Source organism: Suillus clintonianus (assembly GCF_016758775.1).
Source record: "Suillus clintonianus strain FC179 chromosome Unknown DEU56scaffold_26, whole genome shotgun sequence".
NCBI lineage: Eukaryota > Fungi > Basidiomycota > Agaricomycetes > Boletales > Suillaceae > Suillus > Suillus clintonianus.
Window position 1 is genome coordinate 446,697 of NW_024539250.1, and position 25,759 is coordinate 472,455.

The following is a 25,759-nucleotide window of genomic DNA, read 5'->3' on the forward strand; positions in this document are numbered from 1 at the left end:
GTACCCAGGGTGGACAACCCTTGACGGCCAGCGAGACATCGGGTGGGCTGAAGCTGTCGGCTTCGAGCTTCTCATTCGATACATTGTCTCCCTGGATAGACCACAACGGCACTACACCGTTTACGGTGACAACCAAGGCGTTATCGAAGGCTGGAAAAATGGACGAAGTTGTAATACTGCCGTCAACGAAGTTTTCCGGCGGATATTCGGATTCCTACAAGACTTACCATCCCCACACTCTTTCCATCCAACATACGTCCCCAGTAAGGTCAATCCAGCCGACCCTCCCTCGCGAGCAATATACGGGGACACTGCACTTCTCCTCCCCCCCATCCCTATCCCCATCGCACTACGTTCCTTCATTTACGATCCTTTCGAATCATCGTAACGAAAACCAGGTCTCTTTGGATCCTTCGCAATTTCTCTCCACTATCCCCGTCAGCGCGCAATCAGTGAACTTCCCACCATCTCACCAAACACCATCTGAAGGACCTGCAGAACAAAGGAATAAGCAACGCTTCACAGCCCCACTCGTCGTCACCCTCCCAATATCGAAGCCCGCACCTTACAAGGAAGGTCTGGTTCCAATCGCATCCGTCTTACGACCCCATTGCCTAGCAAGGGATCGCCTCAAGCTATGGCGTCCAGTGGAGAGTAGATCCTTGCGAAACGCTAACGGGAAGATTCTTGCAGTCACAGATGAAGATCTGCAATGAGTACTCACGGTGATGAACTCTGCCTGGACACAGAGCACAAGGGAGTCGTATGGAGCCGGCTTGTTAGTCTTTCACGTTTTCTGTGATACGCGTGGGGTTCCAGAGCTTCAAAGGTGTCCAGTCGACACATTGACGATTCTAGCGTTCGTAGCCAGTTGCGCAGGCGCATATGCTGGAAGAACATTAGCAAACTATGTTTTTGCCATACGCGCGTGGCACGTACTTCATGGACAAACCTGGGAGATACAGCAAAACCAACTCAAGTCAGCGCTTGACGGTGCTGCTAGTCAAGCCCCTCCTGATTCCAAACGCGCTAAAAGGGAACCCTTCACAACGTCTTACATCACTCAAATCAAGACCCACCTCGATTTAAACTCACCTCTTGATGCAGCAGTCTTCGCTTGCCTGACTAGCGCGTTCTATTCCCTCGCCCGCCTTGGAGAGCTGACCGTCAGATCCATCAAAGGCTTCACGCCAGAGGAACACGTGAAACCATCTGACGTGAGGATGAATTGTGAAGATCGAAACGGATTCCAAGTCTCCAGGATACACTTACCGCGTACGAAAACCTCCGCCGTCGGGGAAGATATATACTGGTCTCGACAATCAGATACCACGGATCCAGAGGCAGCGTTAGCCCAACACTTCATGATCAATGAACCCTCCCCCAACGACCACCTCTTCTCATGGAAGCATCCCAAAGGTGCTCGCCCCTTGACTCGTGGCACATTCTTGAAAAGGATCGCGAGCATCGCGAAAGCAGGTGGATGCCCAGACCTCAAAGGTCATGGCATTCGCATAGGAGGCACATTAGAGTATTTACTCCGTGGCATTCCATTTGACGTGGTTAAATCTATGGGGAGATGGTCGAGTGAGGCTTTCACCATTTACCTGCGCGATCACGCCGTAATAATGGCTCCGTACCTGCAAGATACTCCAATTGTTGAGCCCTTCACTCGATACACCATGCCAATAATTCGTTGAGTCCATGGTATGTCCCACCCCGCTCCTTATAAATAAGGAGTCCAAGCTGCGCCTTGACGCGTCGCTGGGCTCCTTAGAATTTTGGGAATCACGGCTCATCTTGATTTCATTAGGTTCGGGGTCGTGTTTCTGGCCGAAAGCCCCTGCCGGGCTTTGCCCAAATACTTGCATGCATCATTCAATTCATATTCGTAGTCCAGATTGTATTTATTACAAATCAATCTGATATATTCTTCTCTGACCGCAAAAGATAACAGAACGCATAGAGAGATGTAACTTTAAGATCGGGACGGTAGAAACATACCAAACAACAACAAATACAGATCTCTCTCTTCTGCCCCATTTGAAACTTTCATCATCGATACCGAAACATTTTTCTTGCACAACTGACTGGTGCTCGTACTCTCGCTGCACATCATAAGTGACGAGGAACTCATCCGCCTCCCTGTGTGCATCCTTAGGCCTTATTCCCCATCTGCACGCTACTTCTCTGCCCGCCGATGTCATTGCTGACAAGTACTACACGCCTATAGTTGACGGTGTGTCTGGGTGATCGCATACGCCGCCGTACACCATTCATTTTGAGGCTAGTATCGGTGTGCATTTTTCCCACAATGCTTGCGGTCCAGCTTGACAGTGCCCAATGCCCATGATGCATATGTCCCTCTGTGTACGATGCGGCCCTCTCGAGCAATCAAATTATCAAACTTCTTCATCGTTATGCTATTGCTAAGCGCTGCCATCCTAGGTGAACTATATACCATAGGTCGAATGGGCGAGATGCTGTGAAGTCATTAATATTGATTGTGAGTGTTATCGGGACATTCTGATTTGGTGGTCCTTGAGCGTACTGCTTCGATGGTTCTGCCGTTGCATACAGCCTGGTGATCAAGCACGCCTCAAGCCGTCATTCTGACATCAGTGAGTTGAAGGGATTCCATTCTCAATTAACTCTCTGTTGACTCCAGGGAATCAGAACCCAGCATACTGACAAGTGCATCAGCAAACACGTTAGAAATGTAAAATTAATGAAATAGATACTACCCGACTGTGCCTTGAGAATTGACTGTCTCGCAGTTGGATATGGTTTAATTCCATAATCACTGCACACACCACTAGTATGTGTTGCGCACGCCGTCTCACATACAGGCTGTGGTTGAACGAAAAACTACTTCCCCAGACGCGTTGCGGCGATGGATGATTTCCTCAGCAAGTCAACGTCAGTAACGAGTATTGGAAAATTCTGGAGCTACAACAACAGTGCACTGGATGCCCTGGGACACCGTGGCAAACAAAATCGAGAATAAGCATAGTCCCTGCGGCACATGCTGAGAATTAACACTGGTATGTAGGACAAAGGAAGGCGAGAAAATAGCGTCCAGCGAAGTTTAAACCCCGCTCGATGTTTGCATCGATAATTTGATACCGCCAATTCCATCAGTAAACCGATGAGACCTTGATATTGTACCCGTGCGAATTATAGAAGGGCAGAATTCTGCTCCTGCTAAATATTGCCATCTATACTATAAGAAATTTGGTTTGTATATACATCGCCTGCAAATCTAGAGTAACATGAGCGGTTCACGACAAGGTTATGATGTTTCTCATTTGCAGCCGACGAGGGATTGTAGCTTACATATGCCAAATATTTTGTGCGTTGTCATTTTACCTTAATTACGCTTTGCACCACAAGCTCATCCAAGGCAATCTCGTAGGAGGTACCTTTGGCACTCGTCAACGAATGTATAATAATGTGGAATTTCATAACAAAGTCTTGATTTGCGGCCATGAAGACCAACGATGCACGACAGCGCAAAACCCTCCACCTATTTAACGGCTCTCATTTCCCCCTGTTTATGCATTGAATTACAACTCTATCTGATACATTCTCTTGGCAAGTACCTTTGGCACTGGGAGCAGATCGGAGAAGAGTATGGCACTTTGTAACGAGCTTGTCATATAGCGCCATGAAAACAAGCGATAGATAGCAGCGCATTCCACTCAATAACTTTTGACGTCCTCGTCCTTTGATTTTCATGTGCTGAATTAAGACGGTATGTGATGTTATCCAAGGGAAATGCCCTTTGGCACCGCTGAGCCAGCACGCTTGGGACTTGAATTATACTAGCGGCTCGCTAACAGAGTACAAAATATAGCTTAATCTCGCAACCGCGATTGATTATTGCTCTCAAAGATCGTTACGGCTCATCAAGTCGTACAGGATCCATAGCTTTTCACATCGTTCTCACATAAACATATCTCCCTGTTTCAAAGTAAGCGTCTACGATGGTTTCACTGCAGCACACACTCACGGCTCCAGGGGGCATAAACTCATCGTTATCAGGATCTCTTGTGTTCCCGCTTCCTGGAGGTCCACGCCGGGGTCTTCCATTGAAACTTGGGTTGAGATAGCCATCCCCACCCCATGGTCCTCGCATCCCATGTGACCTGTCGCCTCTGTCGCCTCTTATACCAAATATTGGGTGATCTGGGCCAACAAACATTCCATCTCCTCCATTACCGGGGAATAGTGAAGGAGGCCGGAAAGGATTGATACCACCGAAGGGATCAAGGTTTCGACGACCGATCTCCAGCGGATTGCGAGGTCGCAAACCGGCCGGTAAGTGGTATGGCACATCCACTAGAGGATTAGGTGGCGAGTCTGGTCGTGGATGGGCAGGAGGGGGTTCTCCGCGCGGGGAGCGGGTCCAGCATTACTGGATGAGTAGTAGGATTGTGTGATGCGGGGCTCCATCTTCCGCCTGAGACGGAGGGTATCGCAATAGGTATGTGAGTTGCATGCTATAGTCCGATGAAATCACTACATACAATTAATATCCGCGTACAACTCAGGAGGGTATTGAGACTCACGTTTAGTTCGTATCCGTATAAGCATAGCCACGCATATCCACTGAGCGAGCTCAGAAATTGGGATTGGGCTCGCGAACAGCCCATCCCATATAATCATCGCGTCGTCCATCGAAAGTTCACTGCGTGAACAACAGGCGAAGCCATCGTCTGACAATATGATTGATCAAATCAGCCTGAGACGGCTGAGAAGACATGAAACTACACACAGCCCATAGATCGAGTTGATACCCGAGCTCTGCAACACACCGTGAAGAATGGGATCAACAGATTTTAGGAGACTATGTTGAACGTTGTTGCAGGCCAGGATAATGGGCGATACGTATGGCTTAAAATTCACTTGACCACGGGCGGGAGACGTTTCTGTAGGTGACGGTTCGCGCCACTCGTACCACTTGGAGATGTCATTCATGATGGCGCAGAAAAGTGCCCATGAATCACGCGGGAGTGACCAAAGTCACAATTGTGACGTGTACTTAACGATTGTCCAAATCGGGACATGATTCAGAGCTTTGAACGTCACACAAACTCGAGTGCTCGATATTCAATCTGTCAAACCTTGAAAAAAATGGAAAACCAACCGGACGCACTCAGAAACGGAGCAGATGGAAACGGAAATGGACAAGTAAATGATGTTGTCCAGGTGCGTCACCAACCGATCGAGGTTGATCAATCCACGCTGACCCCAGACTATTGCAGGATCGCAATATTCAGCCGCAGGTAGGCCATAACATTAGCCCCGTCGTGGCGTACGCACCAACAAGTCATAGCGTCAGGGTCTGAACCGCTTACCAAACTCCCGCCTCGTATCGTTCACTATCCCAGATGAGCAGCTAGTGAGTAAACAGATATACATTCAAAAAAACAAACTAATTTTCTAGGAATTTCTCTACATGACGTGGGCGATGGCGCATACGCATGTGCGCCAGCAAATTTACCACCCAGAGCAGCCCATTGCGCCAGTCCCGCGTCCGCCTCTCTGGAGAGAAGAAACGCACGCGATGATGGTGTTATGGATTGCGAGAGAGCGTCGTATCTTTGAGTCGGAAATGGTGGAGCTCGAATATCTGTTGGGACTTAGAGGAGCGCGTTAGCGCTTTATGGTCGGATATAGGAATTTACGAACTTACGACGAAGGTGTCAGCTTGTATAACAGAATGAATTGACCATCAACTTGACAGATCGCGAGCTGCTTGGTCAGAGTTCCGATGAAGAGCATTCGTCCGATGGATATTAAAAATGCCAATGATAACGGGGACCTGCAAGGTGGTTGGGTTCGTCCGGCTCTCGAAGCGAAGGTCGTGTTCCATCACTCGAAGTGACGCAAATGCAAGGTCCCGTTAAACCTTCGACACCTCGACGAAAAACTCTCCGCTGGATGATTTGTCTGTAAGGAATTCTTGGAAGGATGCGTGAAGGAGTCGGATGGGGCTAGATGATTTTGTGGTTCCGCTCAGCAGGGATCCCATGTGTGCTATCACAACCTCCACTTTGTAATGCTCCTCTGGGTCCGGAAAACGGTTCCGCATGGCATTCAGGGTATCCAAAGGCAGGGGTTCAGCTGAGGCAAGTATCTGTCCCATAACGTAACGAAACTTCCCCAGCGCCCGCTCATACTCGGATCTTGTGTATTTGTCCTTCCCCATGTTTTCTCCTATAATGAAACCATAGATGTCAGGATCACGGTCAGCCAGATCGCGAGCGATGGTGGAGAAAACCTTTTCATGACGCCTATCGGCTTCACGGTGCCAGTCGAAGCAGAAACATGAATCGAGCCCTCCCATGTCGTTGAACCACTTAACGATGGTGTGAGCGATGGCTGATTTGCCCTTGCCTGCAGGACCAGATAGCCACAACACACGCTGGGCAGCATCTCCGCTGTCGTTGATCCATTCAGTGATCTGGGAAAGAATGGCTGTGCGCGTCCCTGGCAGGCATTGTTTCTTGGTATCCAACCCCGCGCCCGCTGCGTAAGCCATACCACCGAGATCCAGTGTTTCACCTGAAGGGGTATGAGTGGATGCAAGTCAGGAATACGTCGAACACTTACCCGTACACTGGACGAGATCGGCTACGTCCCGAATAATGTTTCTCCTTGAAAGTCTTGAAGAACACTTTGCTCCAGTCAACGCGCCGCAAGTGTAGTGTTTGGCGGGTGAGATGCCCACAAGGCAAGGAGAGACTGGAGTACATTAGCTTAACACAAGCTGTATGGGGAAATTACCTATACGTTGTATTAGCGCCTGCTGAGCACCTTGCTTCTTCTTGCTCGAATGGAAGGGAGTGATATTCACCAAATCCTTAATGAAACTTTCTTGCGTATCATTGAATATTCCTCGATGATTTTTATTATCTTCGTCATAGCCCCAAAATTCCCTAGTTGAAGACCTCCGAGTGCCAACCATGTCTTCCACCACTGATAAGATGGAAAAGACGTCAACAAAGACGCCCCGCACGATAATGCAAGGTTATACCGACCGAGTATGAGGCATTGGATACCTAACTGGGAGTCAGCGCATTCTCACATGTTCTTTTGGTGGCTCACTTCGACTATGGGACCTGCAGAGTGGTGAACAGATAGGTAACAACTGGCGGGTTGGGAATAGTAGTCCCGATGGGAAAGTCATGTTGTGGGATGTTGAGCTGAATCAACACCTTCAATTAGTATCTGACTTTTGACTAGAACACATTTGTAGAAAAACTCGGGCCCTTAGGTTTTGACGCCTTTCGTATGCTGGGGAAGATCATTGTCGAATGGGGAGGGCCCATTGGTAATATAGGGTCAGCGTGCTGGAGTTCCGATGGTGAGCGAGTGGTGAGTACTGAGGGTCCAATGGCCTACAATATGGACTGTGAATACTCAGTGTGAGTATCCAGAGTATCCTAGGAATTGGTTGGTAATTGACAGTTTGAACGACAAACAACGATCAGCCCACCTTGGTGACTGCGGAAAACCCCTCAGCTTTGCCTGAGACACCGATCAGCGTATGGATGGAACTGCAGAGTTGACGATTTCGAGGGGCGGACTTTCGGGCGCGTTGGAAGAGGGGAAGGTTCTCTGACGGGTAACAGAGGTTGAAGAGGCTGTAGCCGTAGTATCTCATCGAAATGAAACGGCTCCTCAAAAGGTACCACCTCTCCTATAAGATGGTACATCCTTTTTTTTTCTTCTCCCCGACAGGTGAAGTATACACGTCATCATGAGGCTGAGGTTATCCAAGTCGTTGAAGAAGGAAGTGAAGCATAGATCATAGGACATAGAGTCGACATAAGGCGTATTAATGATCTGGGATGGGCCACTGTGAGCATCATACAGATGCGAAGAAGTCAGGAAAAAGAGGTGGGTCGCACGAGCTCTGCAACCCACTCATACAAGTCGATTTCACAATGCAATGAAGAAATCTCATCTACAACTGGTGTGGGGATGGGCTGCAGGATCGACCTAGCAGAGAGGGCGATAACTCGAAGGACGAGCTCGAAATCAGAATCAGTGATAAGCATCGTGCAAACAGATGAACATGCTTCCGGAATCCGAATGTTACTAATCAGTAAACTCATGACTAGTGACTCACGGAACCGATGTGAGTCCTTGAAATTGTAGCTGTGGGAATTATACGACGGTTTACATGTAATTCTGCTCCTGTCAAAGATGATCATGTATGCTACTAGTACAACCGCAGCTCGGCTACGGCCCGCTCCGGCTTGGCGTTCATCGGTTTGCAAGTATTTTGGCTATTCTAGTGAGCCAAGCTACTTATATATAGTTTGGTCTGGTTCATTAGCCGTTTGGAGTCCCACGAACCAACTGTGAGCCAAAAATAATCAACAGCGGCTCGAGCTGGCTTGAGGCCAGCTCAAGCTGATTTATAAATACGAAATCACGTCTTTGTCGAAGTCTCATACCCAGTTAGTTCGACTGTTGCTCCTCGAGGCCTCAAGGCTCAAGTTATCTCATAGTATACCCACCATGAACCATAAGGTCCCGATACGAGTTGACGGTAGATTCAGACTTGGAGATGTTTTGGGATCTGGTTCATACGGTGTGTTGTTCACAAGCTGACTATAATTATAAAAATTAACATACTATGGACCCTACTTAGCTGTTGTGTACCACGCTCGGAATATCATCAAAGATGATGCAGTTGCCATAAAACTCGAATCCATCACAGCCCAGCCATCTTCTGTACAACGCGAATACGCCATTCTGAAACGACTTGAAGGTGGAGTTGGGATACCCCGCGCTCTCTGGTTCGGTCGAGAATCAACATATCATGCTTTGGTTCTCGGCCTCCTTGGGCCATCACTGCAAGATCTTTTCCTCGCACATGATCGAAAATTTAGCCTTCATACTGTTGTCAATCTAGGAATCCAACTGGTCAGTCGGTTCGTGCTGGGTTGTTGCAGATAGGCTAACCCGTTTTCCAGCTCTCACGTCTTGAGTACATCCACTCAAACAATTATGTTCACTGCAATATCAAACCGCAGAATGTCTTGATGGGCCTTGGACATTTGAAGCACACTGCATTTATAATCGATTTCGGTATCGCGAAGGAATACTGGGACACTGCAACCAGAGTCCATATTCCCTTTCGTCAGAATCAACGTCTCACCGGCACTCCTGCCTTCGCTTCAATCAACAACCACTTAGGAGTTGACCTGGGTCGTCGTGACGACCTTGAATCGCTTACATACATGTTGATCTATCTGTTACGCGGCTCCCTTCCATGGTTAATCAGTGACCACGAGAAACTCTCCAGCTCTTCCATACTCGAGCGCAAGGTCAACACCACCATTGAAGTCTTATGCAGTGGAATTCCCGTCGAATTTGCAAGTGTTCTCATCTACACGCGCTCTCTTGCGTTCTCGGAAGACCCCGACTATGAGCATCTTCGTTCATTGCTTTGTGGTCTTCAAGACGCCTTGGCTGCGCCATCTACATGCTCGCTGGATTTCAGCATTCCTGATAATCACACCACACATCACCCTCCAATCTCCAATGAACGCTGGATGGCCGAGGCGGCCCCATGTCTGCCGGATGCAACACCACTTCGCAGATCTACTCGTGTGTGAGTATTCTGTCTCATTTTCCCATTCACAATCTGAAGCTAATGTAATTTCAAAGTTTACACCAACGTAATGCCTCTCCCATGCACCCACCTGCACTGCGGAAAAAACCATTAGTTGCTAGATCACGCTGTTGAATATGTCTTTCTATTTCTACATAACTGTACAGTGTACAAGTCTACAATGTGTTTCTCATAGGTTTCAAACCGTTCAATGCGGTCAAATACATGTCGACAAATTTGATCATCTTGAATCCTACTGCGGCTAGGCCTGATTCCTGACTCCACGCTGAGTCACGCAGCTTCTTATCTTTTTCTCACCCTACCATCTCCTTGCCCATCGTCCTTGCAACTTGCAAGTGCTGTTTTTCTGCAAATTGGTCGGCCTGCTACAGAAACAAACTTGTCCTGGATACCTGTACCTTATTCCTGAAGCCTGAGTCCCAACATCCACCAGCCTCGCCTTATTGAATCATATCACCATCATGACCAACCTTCTGGATGACGCAGGGGGGATTTTCCACTAACACCCCAATGCCTTTCCACATCGCAATTAAATGCTCAATCAATCAGCCATCGACTCCTGGAATGAAGGTAAGCATTAACTTGCTCGACCTTGACCCAGTGGTTGATATTTGAAACACGTGTTCAGTGATTGTCAAACCACGCACCCTGGGTCCCTGACAACCATCGCAAACCATTTGCAAACATGAGATGTCCCTTTCGCTGGATGCCCTTTCTATATCTATATTGCAATCTGGCTTCTGGACAGCCGATTGACTCTGAGGATGTAGGTAAGCCTTACTGTGCTCGATATAACCAACTGATTGCAAGATCTAGGGTACATCTGAACGCACATCTTATGGTATCAGTATCCCTCTCATTGGGTAAGGTAGTGGGCATTGGGGAAACCCCACACATATATTGTGCTGCCCAGGACCACTCGAATGAACAAGATCTTACAGTACGTACACTGGCCATACGTTCAGTTGTCCCCTGGTGTCATCACAATTAATAATGTTGTCCAGACCTTCCCTTGTGCGTACATGTTGGACTTGTCATTGGTTGACTCGGCACTGGCATTTCCCCGCTTTTTCCCTTGACGAAGATACATAAAAACTGTGTCTTTGAATCTTTACTCTCACTCAAACATGCCTCCTCGTCGACGAGGGCAGAAGTCTCGAGTTACCACTGTGCCTACTCATACTGCCGCTGCTCCCATTGACGCTACCCCCATTGTTACCCCCCATCGCTGCCACTATTGTGCCCATCGCTGCCGATGTTGCGCCCCCCATCGCTGCCAATGTTGCGCCCATCGCTGCCGCTGTTGCATTGAACGTAACTATGCTTCAACACCCCCAAAGGCAACGTCAACTGCCTTCGAGGTTCCGCAATAATAGCCCAGTTCGTGCTGGCACTGGTCGCACACCAGATGATGGAGAATACATTGACATCCCCAATGTCTCCGGGGATGAAGAAGATGACTTGCCTGCACCCAACGTTAGGGCTCCTCCAGTTCCCAGCCCTCTGCAGACACTTACCAGTACTATCTACTCCACCCAAGTCGATCCCTTGGCTACGGGTGTCCGAGGAGCACAGCCTAAAACCAGTGCTGATGTCAATTTCTTCTTTAGGGAAGATCCAGCTACTAAACGCAGGATCTGCCGAATCTGCGAGTGAGTTTTGCGTCTGCAATTATTTCGTTCTTTCTAACGGCCTTGTCCAGGGGTTTGCGGGTGAAGGACCCTTCACACCTGGTTATGTCGTATAAGCACTCAACTGGCACTTCTGCCCGTCGTACTCACGCTTTCTACCACCACTCTGACGTTTTCCTGCAAGAGGCGGAGCGCCTACGCTGGCCTATCTTCATACAACCACTCAATGACCGACTCGCTGAAGGGTGGACTTTGGCAGCTATCCGTGAGAGGCTCCGGGACCCTGCGTATCACATTGAGTCGCTCGGTACCATCCCTAATCAGGGACACGGCAATTTTCCACCTGGAACCACCTTATCTCCAGACGATTATATCCCCGATTTCAGCATCGACGAGATGCACCGTCAATTGGTGAAATTCATCGTTGCAGATGATCAAGCAAGTTGATATTTACTTTCTACGTGCCCTTGCTAATTCAATTTCTGCAGGCGATGAACGTTATAGAATGTCTAGAATTTCGACGCCTGATACGTTTTTTGCGGGAGGATTTGACCGATTCAGACATTCTCCACCGCACAAAACTTCGTGAGCTCATAATTGTAGCGTGGCAAGAATATTTCCAGGTGTTGAAAGGTGATCTTGCCGTGAGTGTCTAGTTATCGAGAATCCCGCCATACGTCTTATGTATTCTTACAGAGGGCGCAAGGAAAAATATCCTTTACATCTGACCTCTGGTCTGATCAGAAGCTCCGCCCCTTCTTGGCTCTCACAGCTCATTGGATTGCCAAGGAAGAGCAGACGTCGGTACTTGTCCTGAAGGCAGCATTAATCGCATTTCATCACGTTCCAGGAAGTCATACCGGCAAATCTCTCGGTTCAGTAATACTGAATCTCCTCGATCGCGCTGACGTTGCAAAGGATGTGAGTGTTCAGCTGTACCGTATGATGTACTCTGACTTCGTTTAGCCTGGACACTTTACTTTGGACAACGCGGCGAATAATCAAACATGCATGAAGGAACTTTCAAACCTACTCGAAGAACGCGAGATCACATATGATCCAATCGAAAACCGAATTCCTTGCTTTCCGCATGTGATCAACATATGTGTAAAACATATTGTTGACGACTACGCGACAGCGGATTTCTCATCTGTGGAGAATACCTGGAATGTGTGTGGTCAAATCGTCGTCAAGAATCAGTATGTCGGCGCCATCACCGGTAAAGCTCTCGAACGGGCCAGAAATCTTGTTCGCTCCATCCGTGCATCAAACCAACGACGTTCGAATTTTAGGGATACCATCGTGATAGGTAATGAAAAGGATTGGTTCCGGGGAGATACAGGCGAGCCTATAAAGCTCCCTACAGTCGAGCTTTTGCTCGATGAGCCAACCCGCTGGGATTCAGTTTATGTCATGCTCAATCGTCTACGCAATCTACGTCAGGTGAGGTCTCATCTCACTGAATATTTGTCGTGGGCTAACCATTGCTCAGGCGGTTGATATGTTCTTCGAGTCTCCCAACCAACGTTCTATATACGACAAAAAGTTGAGCCCAATAGAATGGCATTTCCTACAGGACTTCGAAGTAATTCTGGAGGTCAGTATCGACATCTTCGTAACCTATGTTGTATTTAACCTTGTAATTTTAGCCCCCCCACAGAGCTCAGCAATCCATGTCGAGCGAGAGCACTCCCATGTTGGGTCGTGCGGTTCCAGCGTTTGAAAGGTTACTTGAGGATTGGAAGCAGGTGGCCAATAGCGCCCCGCACTGTGCACCGCTCATCAACATTGGTTTGACTTGGGCGGAGAAGTATGACGACAGGATGTCCTGCACAAATGCATATGCCGTTGCGATGTGTGAGTCCCTCACATTTTTATAAAATTTGATGTCTTATGATCGGTTTATAGTTGTCGATCCAACCTGCCGAATGTCATGGGCTACGGATCATTGGGATGAGGACCGGGTAAAGTCAGCAAAGGAATTCATTTTCAAACTAGTACGTCTATCTAGCTAGCAACAGCATGCGCTCATATGTCCTTTAGATGCATGTCAAGAGAGCACAGTGGACCTCCAATACACCGGCTCCAATCCAACCACCCCCAAAACTACAATCACGCACGCTAGGCTCCCGTGTCTATGGACTTCGTGAGGGGGATGCACCGCCAGTTGGTGACGATATCGTCCAGACAATCGATCAGGAGTTTGCGGCTTATACCACAGCTAACATCAGCCCCAGGGGAACAAATATACTCTCCTTCTGGCAGGTGAGAGTCGTCTCCGTCAAGTGACGTATTTTGTTGTTGACCACGAGATTTTGACCAGATGTCTGAGGGGATGTTCCCAACGGTTTACGCCATTGCTATGGACTACCTCCCAGTCCAGGCATCTGCTGTTCCCTGTGAGCGAGTGTTCTCGTCGAGCAGCGAAACGTACACAAAGAGGCGTAACTGTATCAGCCCGATCCTCATGGAAGCGCTACAGATGGTGAAGTTCTCCTTAAAAAAGGAGCGACTTAACTTCACCAAAGGTTGGGCGGCATCGCAATGGGCCATGGAAACTGGGGTGGTATCTGACAATAGCTTCGATGAGCTTTTGGGGCCTGTTTCAAGTGGACCTACAGATGACAGCAGCGCATATGACGCTGTCCTCAAAGCCATCGCAGAGCAAGAGTGCGATGACATCGACGACGAGGTTGTCGTTTATGATATCTGACATGTCCTTGATCTTTCATTTTTGTTTTTCACGTTTTGTTTACCCTCACGCACCTTATGATTCTTCTTGCATTGTGTGTGCATATTGAATTTCAGTTGTTATCTGACAGTCTCCTCGTCTAGGCAATCCGGATATTCTTCAGTCCACTACTGGGTAAGATCCTTGACATATGTTGAGCTCGAGGATCACCCTTTCTCGGCGCCAGTTTACTGACCGACGAACAATTATACTCGAAATGACCGTGTCGCACTTCTTCTATGAAGACCCAAAGACACGAACTCAGATGCCACTGACCGTGTATTTAGGTGGTCTTGGTCCTCTCAGAGCTCGTTTCTATCAGGCTGCCCCCCCTGGACTGTTGACTAACATTGCCGCCTTCTCCTACCACCTTCCTGCCTCTGCCGCCATACAAACCTCTGCCCCCCTGGACCGTTGACTAACATTGTCGCCTTCTCCTACCACCTTCCTGTCTCTATATCGTTTGCGGACTCCCAATACCCACAAGCCCCTTTTGATATCCAACCAGATGATCCAGGACTATTCGCAGAACCGCGTCGATACCCCCTGCACATGAAGAACTTGCTGCACCTTGGAGAAGATCGATACCTTACTACGCTCCTCCTAAAGCACTTCCCGCTGCAACAAGACCCAATTCGTTCGTGACGCCCATGCGTTTACCGTAGCGCCTGATGACTGGAAGATTCTGCTCTCTCAACGTCGTCGCTGGATTCAACTCGACAGTCCATAACCTTGGAGAGCTGATGTTCTTGGAGCAGCTTTGTGGTTTCTGTTGTTTCTCGATGCGGTTTGTGGTCATGATCGATTTGGTTTCGACTATCATTCAGCCTATCACTGTCGGCTATGTGCGTCCGATTTCTGTTCTGGGTTTTCTTCGGATTCTGACTTGAAGTTGTAGATCGTGTATCTCGTTGTGGAAGTCATCACGAAGGCGGAAACTCTCCCTGTCATTTCGCTCGTCATGATCGGTGCCGTGTATGGCTTACAAGCCCTCGTGTTTATCCTCTGGCGCAAGTGGGACATGGTTGGATGGATGGTCTTCTACATTCTGGCCATCCCGATCTTCTCTCTCATGCTCCCGCTCTATTCGTTCTGGCTGTATGGATGACTTCTCCTGGGGTGCCACCTGTGTCGTGTTGGGTGAATCTGGCAAGAAGATGATCGTTCATGTAGGTGTTTTGTGGGTCCCCGTTATTTGATTGATACTGATAAAGTTTTCTTTAGGATGAAGGCAAGTTCAATCCTCGCGCGATTCCTCTCACGTCATGGAATGATTACGTGCGTGGTTTTAGGTCCCTTTGTAGATATATTACTGATCTGGTTTACAGGAGAACGAGCTCTGGGACAAGGAGTCGGAACCACAGTATTGGCTCATGGGCTCCTCCCAATCAGTTCCACAAGGAGGGATATGCAGCATCTTCCCCGCGACCACATACTGTACCCATCATCCACACATCCCTAGCGCACCTTCCGAGCTCATCGCCGTCGTGGAATGTATACCCAGAGGACTTGTATAGCGGAGGTGCATATGCTAACCTACTCTAGGGCGGGTACGTACTTGCTTATTCGTACTCGTGTTCTAGCGCTGACGTGATATACAACCCAGATGCAGTATTGGCTTATAGGACCGGAGGACGGGCGGCATGTGCGTGTGTTCGTGTGCACGAGTATCATAGCGGCTAAAGGTGCGTGCAAACCGACGATCGAGGAGAACATGTAACTGATGAACCCCGCTTCTTTCATTACCACCCGCAAACTATCCCCCTATCCCCCATACCCTTCAACGCCCTTCGCGATCTCTCAACGCCTCCACCCAACGCCGCCGACCTCCCGCCGTTCGCTGACCAAACACCCTCACATCCAACCCCGCCACCTCGTTCTCCAACCCTCTCGTCCTCTTTCACCTCCTCGCTGCTTTAATTTGCAGCGTTTCTTCGTCATGGATGGCTCACGTAGCTGCCGTGGGGGAGAAACGCAGCACAGTTCCTACTTTAGTTTAGTTTTTAATCAAACATTAACGAAATAATCACATACTTGGTCTTGGGGGGCCATTAGCGCCCGTGTGATTATCGATCGTGCGTTGGTAGTAGTTAGATCTTCGATAATTCTAAATGTAATCTATTTTTGATCAATGTGTAATCATAAAATTAAAAATATAAAAATATAAAATTCTAATTTTAAATCAGCTGGCTTGAAGCCGGCTCGGAGACAGTAAGCGCGCTTTATTAACTGGGCCAGGCCATGAATTATGTAAGCCATAACTAATCACACGGCTTGGCTAATTACACGCTCCGCCCACGGCTAAAGCCGGACAGAAGCCGGACCCACGGCAACACTAGTCTCGTAGGAAAGCAGAAAATGTCTCGGAATCATAGCCAAGAAATAGCAACTTTCTTTTCAAACTCAGGTCTTCTCTCACTGACGCGAGCCTAGCATCCCTAAGGCGCCAAAATCATGGTTTACAGTCATTCAAGATGGTGTGTATCACGCACACTTATCTGTCTTGATTCAGGGTCTTGCCTTGAGACCCACACATGACCAGCATGAGGCTCTACCTGGCTCATTATTCCCTTACAGTTCTTTTGTGACTTTTACAGGATTGCAACGTCAGACTGGTCGTGGTCGCAAAAAATAGCGCACCCTGGTATTGCTGTGGTCGAGCAGGGTCGTATCAGGGTCTCAAGAGCTCAAAAGCGCTTAGCAGGAGCTCATGGAAGAGAACAGGTGTTTCGTACAATATTGACTTAATCTTACTGACCGAAACGCTCCCTTCGAGTGGCGTTCAATTAGTAGATTCTTGCGCCCACGAACTAATTTTTATGGTGAAATTGAATGCAGGGACACGCTACGTGTTCCCCCATATATGGCATACACCATCAGCTGGTGAGTGCTTCTTGATCAAGCGTGATGTGCAAAGCTTAGATTTATTTTTGCAGCTGCAGCGTGTTTTCATATCTCAGTCACTGCTCCAGATTCCACCGAAGGAGATCGGGTGATGACTCCAATTTAATAGAGGCTTATCGTGCCTGTTTATGTGCTCATACCGCGGCTCCTGAAATCAGTGCCCACTCGATCGGATGCGAATTTCACGATTAGTCAGTTGTAGTCTGGCTGGCCACTCGGTCGTTCTGCCCGCCACACTGCGTATTGGCAAGAGTCATGGATCCTGGGGAAACCAGCGAACCCTGACGCAAGCAAACTCACCACGACATAAGCTCTAGGAAGCTCGGTGTTTGTGATGTCGGGTTACATTCGTTGGCAGTGCTACAGAACGTTGAGTCACTTCTTCACGTAAGAGTAATATATTCGAGACGGGCAAGCTCACAACAAGTGGACCCTACTTGGTGAGGCATCCAAGCTACACCGGGTTGGCCATGCCTTTTGCTAACGCCCGTGCGATGTACGCCCCCGGCTCCTAGCTTCGACTCGCTGCTAGTCTGCAGCATACTCTGAGACTTCAGCTCAGCGCGTACTACCATACAGCTGCTTTGTGGTGGGTGTACGATTCAGGTTGATTAGCATCGTCTATGTTAAGCGAGTGTCAACTGAACGTCGAATTCTTTGGCTGCTGGTTGAGGTATCCCGCAACATCATACTCAACGAAGTCCTGGGTACGGAAAAGGACATCAAGGCCCTAGTGAAGTTTATTGAAGAGTCCAGCGCATTCAAAAAGGTCACACCGGAACGAGAAGAGGACTGGGAAGAAAGGAGAGGGATAGATGCCTGATGAGGGCGGAAAAGGAGGAGACGAAGGAGGGAGGAGACGAGGAGAACATGGAACGAGGAGAAGATGTTATAATCAGCCTGGACGCCGAACAAACTAATACGCGCACCGGAACTTTTCAAACGTGGACCGCTTGGCTATTCGTACTATACTTACACCCCCTACCCTGTTACAATACTCCCCAGTACAGCCCCCAACAGGGCACCGCGTCTTAACAGTTTACTTTGTTTGTTGCGGTATATAAATATAGAAGTTCTCTCTCTCTCTCTCTCTTTGGCTGCTGGTGCTTCGACTCAGATGGTTGTTCGATGGTGTATTGCGGAACACATGAATTGTCAAGAATACAGTGACTTGATATCAGACAAGGAGGACGATATACGTATACGCGATTATTACTGTCATGAATGGAAGGTACACATCAACCCGAGTGCGCTCCGCTCGGCTCTATCACAGAAATCGAGAGTTCACTTGAGCGACCTCCACCTTCCATCGGTTCATCAGAACCTACACCTTCCGTTGGTTCCTCAGTTGAGCAACCCCCATCTTCCGTTGGTTCCTCACTCATCTTTGCTTTCCCTTTTCCTATATGCCCCGAGCATCAGTGAAGTATGTTTAGTAAGTCGGGTAACATACTGTGCCTTTATTTTTGTCGGCTTCCTTCTGCTTATCATCATCCTGAACAGAGTGTTTTCAATCAGCTACACATTACACGATCTCATACAGAAGACTTTACTGACCGAACCTGAAGCAGACGACCTACTGCCATTAGCGGCTCCATTCGCTTCCGGCTTCTTAATGATAGGCACTGGATTTGGTTTCCCCTGCGGCTGTGCGCCCTGTCGGTTAGTGGCGTTCAGACTGAACACGTCATTCAAAATCTTCTCCAGCTCCTCATCGTCTGCATCAGCGGAGGTTGGGCTACGACACCCCCTCTCCGCTGCGCTCCTGGCTGCACGCTCGCGAGCTTCATGTATCCCAAGGACAGTGGGCATCTTGAGCTGCTCACCCTCCTCGGCGGACATTCGGCTCGCCCGCTTGCACAGGAGCATGTATGCAGGCAATAGCAGCGATTTATGGATGTGGTATTTCTCGTACGTGGTGATTTTTCAATGGGTTCAATATCGAGCTTTTGGAGCTCGTCGACGGCGAGTTTCTTCATCTCTGGGAATTGCCAGATCGTGGAGAGCTCGAGTATGGTGAGCCAGTGTTCTTTCGGTTTGCTTTCGCGTCTGTACGAGCTATGTCCAGTGATTAAGTATGATGACTGTAGAACACAATAATTTAAACGAATACTTACGGATCGTACCAGACCCATAGTAGCTTCGCAAAGTCGGCGGTGCTTACCCGATCGATTCGAAATGCAGTGGAATCTGAAGTTCCCTCCTGGGGAGCTTTTTCAAACTCCTTGACAAAAAATTGCGACTCGCACTCAAAGAAGTGCTTGTGGACACGAAAGAGATTTTCGACCTACTCGTACGTGGCGATCAGCGCGAGCGGGATATACAAAAGTGTGGCGTACATGGAAGGTGACATTACCGTCTTCGAGATAGTACTCTGGGTGGTGGTGTACTCGTAACACACCATTTCGAGAGCTGTTTGATGCCATGGTCGATAAAAAGCAGATGATGATTTGTGGGTGATGATAGTTTCAAAGCTGGTCGGAGTTCGCGGAAACGACACGGGCATTTTATGTGCGTATCTAGCGCTTGAAGGTCACAATAGCCACCAGTGTGATTCGTTTGAAGATAACTCGGGACGATCCGCTGGAACATGCGCTGACTCCCGTGATCTTACAAGGTTTAGAAGCCTCGTGTTCGTTATTCGGGCAAGCGTACTTGGGAAGAATGGGCTAATTGTGAACCGTTCCGCAGCCAGAATCGCCGATGTAGCTCGATGGAGCCTGATACAACGATCGCCAGCATTTTACACGAATCCAGTGCACACAGGTGCCTATAAATCGAAGTCTGATGAATCAAAGATAAGACGGCCTGAACACGAGGTGGTCATGTGCAGCCTGATCCAATTAATTGCTGCGGAGAGCTAGAACTGTTACCTAGAAGAGACGAGCTGATCACTCCACCAGACAATTTACGATATGAATGTTGTAAGAGGCGAGTCAGACGTGTAGCGAGTGTGCACCATGTGTATTCTGTTCCATATTCAACAGAACCCCTTTGCATACTCGCTGCCGCCGGTAGGCAGTAAAGATATAACACATGGAGAAGCAGACCAGCAAAGAGGATCTGCATCACTGGCACTCTGAAGATAACCATCAAGAGCATTGCATGAGAGTTTAAGCTGAATCGTCGAAGCTGTAGCTTATCATCCAAGTGGTAAGCTCCTTGGTTTAACAAACCGCCATTACTTTTTGCGTTATGGTATACACAAGGAGCTCGGGCGTGAAAGTACGAGTCAAGTCGCTGAGCGTGCTGGTCAGATGGAAAGAACTCTTATTGAAAACCTGAAAACGGTACAGTACCACCGGCAACGCCCGAAAGACCTGCTTACACAGCAGTTCCAAGCTGGTTTCTGTCAAGGTCAGGACTGTATGATAGACGCACTTGATTGACTTCTGACCTGCTCTCGCCCTTGCTCATGCTGGATCGGAGCGTCTCTGAATTTCCCTCAACGATTTATTGCACACGGTTCGCCACATGGATGACCTCGCGGATTATCTCTCTAACATGCACCGGGGATTTCATTTGCTGCCTTATGAACCTCCACGTTCTCTGCGCCTTCGCTTCTGCTGTGGTCATCGTGTCAGCTGAAGATGAGAGCGCGGATTACGAACATGACTGACGGGCGTTCCATCTTTCACGGTGCCGTATTTGAAGATCATAAGTGACCCCAGTTCGTGCTGATGAGGGCCGGTTACCCGAAAGCCAAGATCAAGTCATAATGAATTGACTTGTGCAGATACGCTGTTCTGACTTCTGGCCTACTCCTCGCGAGTGGAATCCGAGGTAGTTGATACCGACAGGAAAGCAGTACACTTGGAGTATTTTTTTTGTGCCGCGATGCAATATACTTTTTCTTTCTTTCCGTTTTAGGCCACACTATCGCCGATATCCGCCACAATAAGGCTTGCTCGACATAACATGGCAGTACCTCTCGCAGTGAATACCAAGGTTTCTGAGGTCTCATCATTACGTTTGATGCACCGCGGCTGCGGAAAGTTCGAGTTGGACTTAAGGTACGATCACTTGCATTGAAGTTTGTTTCAAAGAACTTGATTTGTTCTGCCACATTTCGTTATTTCTCCGACACCTTAAGTCCCAGCTTCAAGTTATCATGAATTGCCAATACACGCAGCTACAGCTTCGAAAGAGAGCAGAGTGAACAGATCATAGTAGTCGGATTACACTTCATGGCCCTCCTTCGCTGCGCTGTCCTCTCATACATTCCGTTTGTTTGTGCTTCACTCCTGTGTCTCAATGGCACCGATATCGAGTGCACAACCTGCTGAAGCCCGCGACCATCATCTAGATGTAGAAGCTACGTTGCGTAAGGAATGTCCGGAATCGAGTGGAAGTTCAGGCGCTCCCAGACCTGCAGAGTTTAGAGGTCAGTGCTCAGACTATTCGGTACTGAACATGCAACCAATGTTTCCGCAGATTGGACAACTACTCATGGATTCTTCACGTAAATAGGCAGATTCATCCTCTACGATGATGGCCAGCCGCAAGCAACTCTTACACCTGATGAACTCCTACAATTTGTTCTTCAGGGATCTGTGGACATACCTGTCATCCCGAAGTCGGATATTGAAGACCGAAGCAAGGGTGACATACTATCCAAAGGCGTCGCCATTCTTCAGCTCGTATGGTTCGTTTGCCAGTGGATGTCCTCGGCGGCTCCGCTTCTGCTGCCAGTGGTTATCGTGTCAGCTGAAGATGAGAGCGCAGAGAATCAAGCTGGACACGTGGGAATATGAGAATGCTGTCCAGACTCCATGCAGAGCGCTCGTGAGCCACGTAAGTCTTTCATCCTTGAGCAGTTCTCTCAGGTGATGATTAGGACGAGTGGGTGACCGAGGATGCTCACTGATATGCCGCTATTCCTTTGGCTTGTAATATACACCACTACAGCATGACTGACAGGCGTAACAACGATCGGCCATCGAAAATCCTTCCGACATAGTGGCAAATCGAACCGTAACCAGTTGAGGTGATATCGAATTTTGCTTTTGCTCAAATTTTGTATGGTATGGGGCCTTCAAGCTTCTTCAAGCGAAGATGTTGAATGGAGTCTGGGGTCTGTGAAACGTTGTGAGTGCTGTGTCACAGCCTCACAGGGGTAACAGTTCAAACTTTGTTTGAAGTTACTCAAAGGAACCGACTCGGGAAGGGTACGACACCTTTTTGTACCTGGACCCTGGCTTATCATGAATTGCCAATACACGCAGCTACAGCTTCAAAAGAGAGCAGAGTGAACAGATCATAGTAGTCGGATTACACTTCATGGCCCTCCTACGCTGCACTATCCTCTTATACATCCCATTTGTTTGCGCTTCACTTCTGCACCTCAATGGCACCATTATCCATACACTTGATGCCAACGACTCTCCACCTAGCAATAACACCAGAACTTTGTGGGACATCATCTGGAGTTGTGGTGTAACCTTATTTGCATGCGCGTGGACCGCCATTCATCCGAACATTCAGGGTATGGAAGAGAAGACACGCTATATTGTCTTTCGTCGTATAGCATCATGGCCATGGTATTGGTCGCTCCAGAACTCATTATCACCTGGGCTTCGCGGCAGTTTTTTCAGCGCTATTGCAATTAAAAAACGGTTCAATGATGCCTTGAGTGCACAACCTGTCGATGCTCAAGACCACCGTCCAGATGTAGAAGCTACGTTGCGTAGTGGAAGTGCAGAGTTTAGAGGTCAGTACTTGGACTATTCAGTAGTCAAACGTGCAACCGATGTCTTCTCAGATTGGACAATCACTCATTCGTTTTTAGCATGGATGGGTGGGTTCATCCTATACGTCAATGACGAGCCGCGAGCTACTCTTACACCACCCGATGAACTCCTACAATTTGTTCTTCGGGAATCTGTGGACATGCCTGTCATCCAGAAGGCGGACATCGAAGACCGAAGCAAGGGTGACATACTATCCAAAGGTGTCGCCATTCTTCAACTTGTATGGTTTGTTCTCCAGCTCGCCGCTCGTCGTGGCCAGAACCTTCCAATAACTGCTTGAAATCGACACCCTGGCTATAGTTGTTCTGACATGTGTTGCCTATTGCTGGTGGTGGAAGAAGCCAAAAGATGTGAGACGTCCTTATATTGTTCATTGGAAAGCAACAGCATTACCGTTGGGCGACGCAACCTTAACATACGAGTATGTTATTGTCAATATTCTTGCCTGAAATTGCTCTGATTCGCAAACATTATAGCAAGGCAGATTCAAGATTCAGCCATGTAGGCTATTCTCGTTATTGGTTCTATGTCATCTATCCCTGGTTGAGTTCTGCGGGCATGGGCACAATAACGTCCCCCAGTGCTGCCCGTTCACGTCGTGTCGCGTCTCTAGGTGGCTACGGTGGGCCTAGTGATGTCACCACAGCTCTCAAAATCATCGGAGATCATGTAGGAGGACTTGCCATGAAAGTGGCTATGAGGCTGTTAGGAGAGGACTGGATCACATCTCTCATGAGATCTCGCGTTAGAGAGCAGCTACATGGCTGATCGCAGAGGGCCAGCGGATCGGATGTCAGATGATATCTCCCCTTTTGAGAGCAGCTACATGGCTGTACGAAGTGGACCAGCGGATCTCATCTTCCATAGGATCTCATTTTATGAGAGCAGCTACACGGCTGTTCGGAGAGGAGCGGATCGCATCTCTCATGAGATCTTATGCATCTGTCAATCTAAATCCCAATTTTAGAGTAGGTATGAGGCTGTTGAACCGGATTGCACTTGTCTCCAGTGTTATATCGTCCGGAGCCTGGGTCGGAATTTTAATCCGTGGTTACAGTGCGACGCTGCTGGAGGGAGGGAGGGAGATCACAGCTTTCGTTGGAGGTCATAGTGGAATGTTGCTAGGGGGGATACATTGTCTGGGTTGGAATTTTTTGTTTCAGACTCACGCAGAGCAGATATTATGGCGTGTGGCTTCCTTTGTGATTGCATGTGCACCACTGTTTGTTTTGATTTTTCTTGGCTCCCGCATGATTGACGTATACCTTGAAGATATGGCACTCACAATGACACCTCCGAGATCCGTCATATTGTGGATTCGACACTCCTATGCAGTATTTGGTTCTCTCTTATATATTACTGCGCGCATTATAATATTTGTACTCATTATATTGAGCCTTCGATCACCGCCTCCTGGTTTGTACAATACAGTAGATTGGACCGAGTATCTCCTACGTTTCTTTACATAGCCGTAACTTGCCACAATCAGAAGTCGATCTGACGCTCACTGTGACTTCATCGACATATGATAGGGCCGCTCCATATTTTCAGATTCTGCGTCTGTACATGAGGAAAGTGCAGCGCCTTTCAGTTATGTTCGTAATGGTTCATACCAGCGAAATGAATATCAACGTGCCAGTCAATATCGCTCCACCACCTGCCTCAACATCGAGTGCGTCCAGTCTTCCGTCCTCTAGCCACTCGAAAAAAGGTACGGGCGTATTGAATGTGAGGTCAAATGCTGAACGAGGCTATGGATCAAGACGGGCTTAGCGGCCTCCCGGATTGCACAACAACTGGCTTCGTGAACCCGAGCATAAACATGGTTCAAAGGCGACTGGAGCTGTTCCACACAGAATCGTGTGCTTGCACGAGAAAAAGAACGTTCCCGCAAGCCGCTTTTCGATATTCGTCCGCTCTATCACTTTCTGACTTCTTATCTTCTCAGCGACGGTGAACGCAACAGCAGACTCTTCAACGCCCGCTGTGACATGAAACCAAATGAATCGACTCTTCTCTCGGTTGTCCATTAACCCGTAGGAGTTTGATAAGGCCTACCCGGGTCCTTTTCACTTTGGATGGGGCTGAAGCCTGTGGAGTCGTACTCAGCACCCTTGACAGCGACCTGGGACAGCCCTCTCCCAGCTTCATTCCCGTAATCGAGGGTCAGTACGGCAAGAATTGTTGATGAGGTCAGAGAGCTAGAGAGGATATGACATAGAAATACTAACATCGACATCGATCTCAGCGATCATACACTGTGGCACGAATGGTGAATTGAAACAGAACAACTCGGGGAAGTACTACTTGTATCTGACAAGTGGTCAGAAATCATATCGGTGATGGCTTATCTCGAAAGATGGCATACCACAATGTTTTGTGTAATTGAAAGATCCAAGTCCAGGCTGTATTGGAATAGGATGGTTTGCGGTTAACGTTGTGTATATTTGTGAAACACCGATGCTCTCGTGTCAGGTTGCCCAGTGAGTCCACCGTTCAACAATGACCTGAGAAGCGAAGTCGCGCTCTGAAGATAAAAAGCTACCGATTTTGGAAAATTCGAGGCTGGACGGCCGGCTGCGGGAGCACACAGGCCCCGCTAGGGTTGTTGTTTGATGCTGATTCAACTTGATTCCGTGCCACCGTGGAGTCCGTTCAGCGACCTTCCTTACATAGCCAGACAGGCCGGAATTCGCGCGCCAACGTTTGACCAGAAATCGAGAGGTAACATGCTGAAAAAACTACCAAGGTAAACTTGGCGCAAAGCAGACTGTGACTGTTACGTGACGTTGTTCCCCATCCGGAAAAACTGTTACAACCCTAATGGTCACTCAATGAGTTCGTCGTTTGACGACTAGTGAATGCAAAGTACATATTTGAACACAAATGCGGAGACAAGGTATCGTACAAAAGGATGATGTATGCGACTATACTGTGATCAAGGACTCGATGAATGACATAATAGACGCATAAACTAGCGCGCGCTCCATCTCTTCTCTGACACGAATTTCGAGCGGCAGTCGAGCAACATTCGTCACCCGTCCATTCGTCACTCATTTTTTTGGCTGCATTCTTCAGCGTTAGTGGA

The 25,759-nt window shown here is 48.4% G+C and overlaps 4 protein-coding genes across 4 annotated transcripts; 3 read left to right on the plus strand and 1 right to left on the minus strand.

Moving 5' to 3' along the window:
* Window positions 1-3,819: 3,819 nt before the first annotated feature.
* Window positions 3,820-5,008, minus strand: DEU56DRAFT_941427 (uncharacterized protein). The gene is made up of 5 exons (XM_041358923.1): window positions 4,776-5,008; window positions 4,572-4,718; window positions 4,419-4,502; window positions 4,013-4,362; window positions 3,820-3,963 (listed from the first exon to the last, which is right to left on the minus strand). The coding sequence occupies exons 1-5, from the start codon at window positions 4,978-4,980 to the stop codon at window positions 3,946-3,948; spliced, it is 804 nt and encodes a 267-aa protein (XP_041209761.1). The 5' UTR covers window positions 4,981-5,008; the 3' UTR covers window positions 3,820-3,945.
* A 3,527-nt stretch (window positions 5,009-8,535) lies between these two features.
* DEU56DRAFT_885715 (CK1/CK1/CK1-D protein kinase) lies at window positions 8,536-9,638 on the plus strand (the record flags this gene model as incomplete). Its single annotated transcript, XM_041356191.1, has 3 exons — window positions 8,536-8,608; window positions 8,669-8,943; window positions 8,994-9,638. 3 exons carry the CDS (start codon window positions 8,536-8,538, stop codon window positions 9,636-9,638), a joined length of 993 nt encoding a protein of 330 aa, XP_041209762.1.
* A 12,563-nt stretch (window positions 9,639-22,201) lies between these two features.
* Window positions 22,202-23,183, plus strand: DEU56DRAFT_900791 (uncharacterized protein; the record flags this gene model as incomplete). The annotated part of the gene is made up of 3 exons (XM_041356527.1): window positions 22,202-22,631; window positions 22,710-22,996; window positions 23,065-23,183. 2 exons carry the CDS (start codon window positions 22,202-22,204, stop codon window positions 22,949-22,951), a joined length of 672 nt encoding a protein of 223 aa, XP_041209763.1. The 3' UTR covers window positions 22,952-22,996; window positions 23,065-23,183.
* DEU56DRAFT_797431 (uncharacterized protein) lies at window positions 23,151-23,832 on the plus strand. The gene is made up of 3 exons (XM_041352943.1): window positions 23,151-23,415; window positions 23,448-23,615; window positions 23,681-23,832. Exons 1-3 carry the CDS (start codon window positions 23,230-23,232, stop codon window positions 23,780-23,782), a joined length of 456 nt encoding a protein of 151 aa, XP_041209764.1. The 5' UTR covers window positions 23,151-23,229; the 3' UTR covers window positions 23,783-23,832.
* The last annotated feature ends 1,927 nt before the right edge of the window (window positions 23,833-25,759 follow it).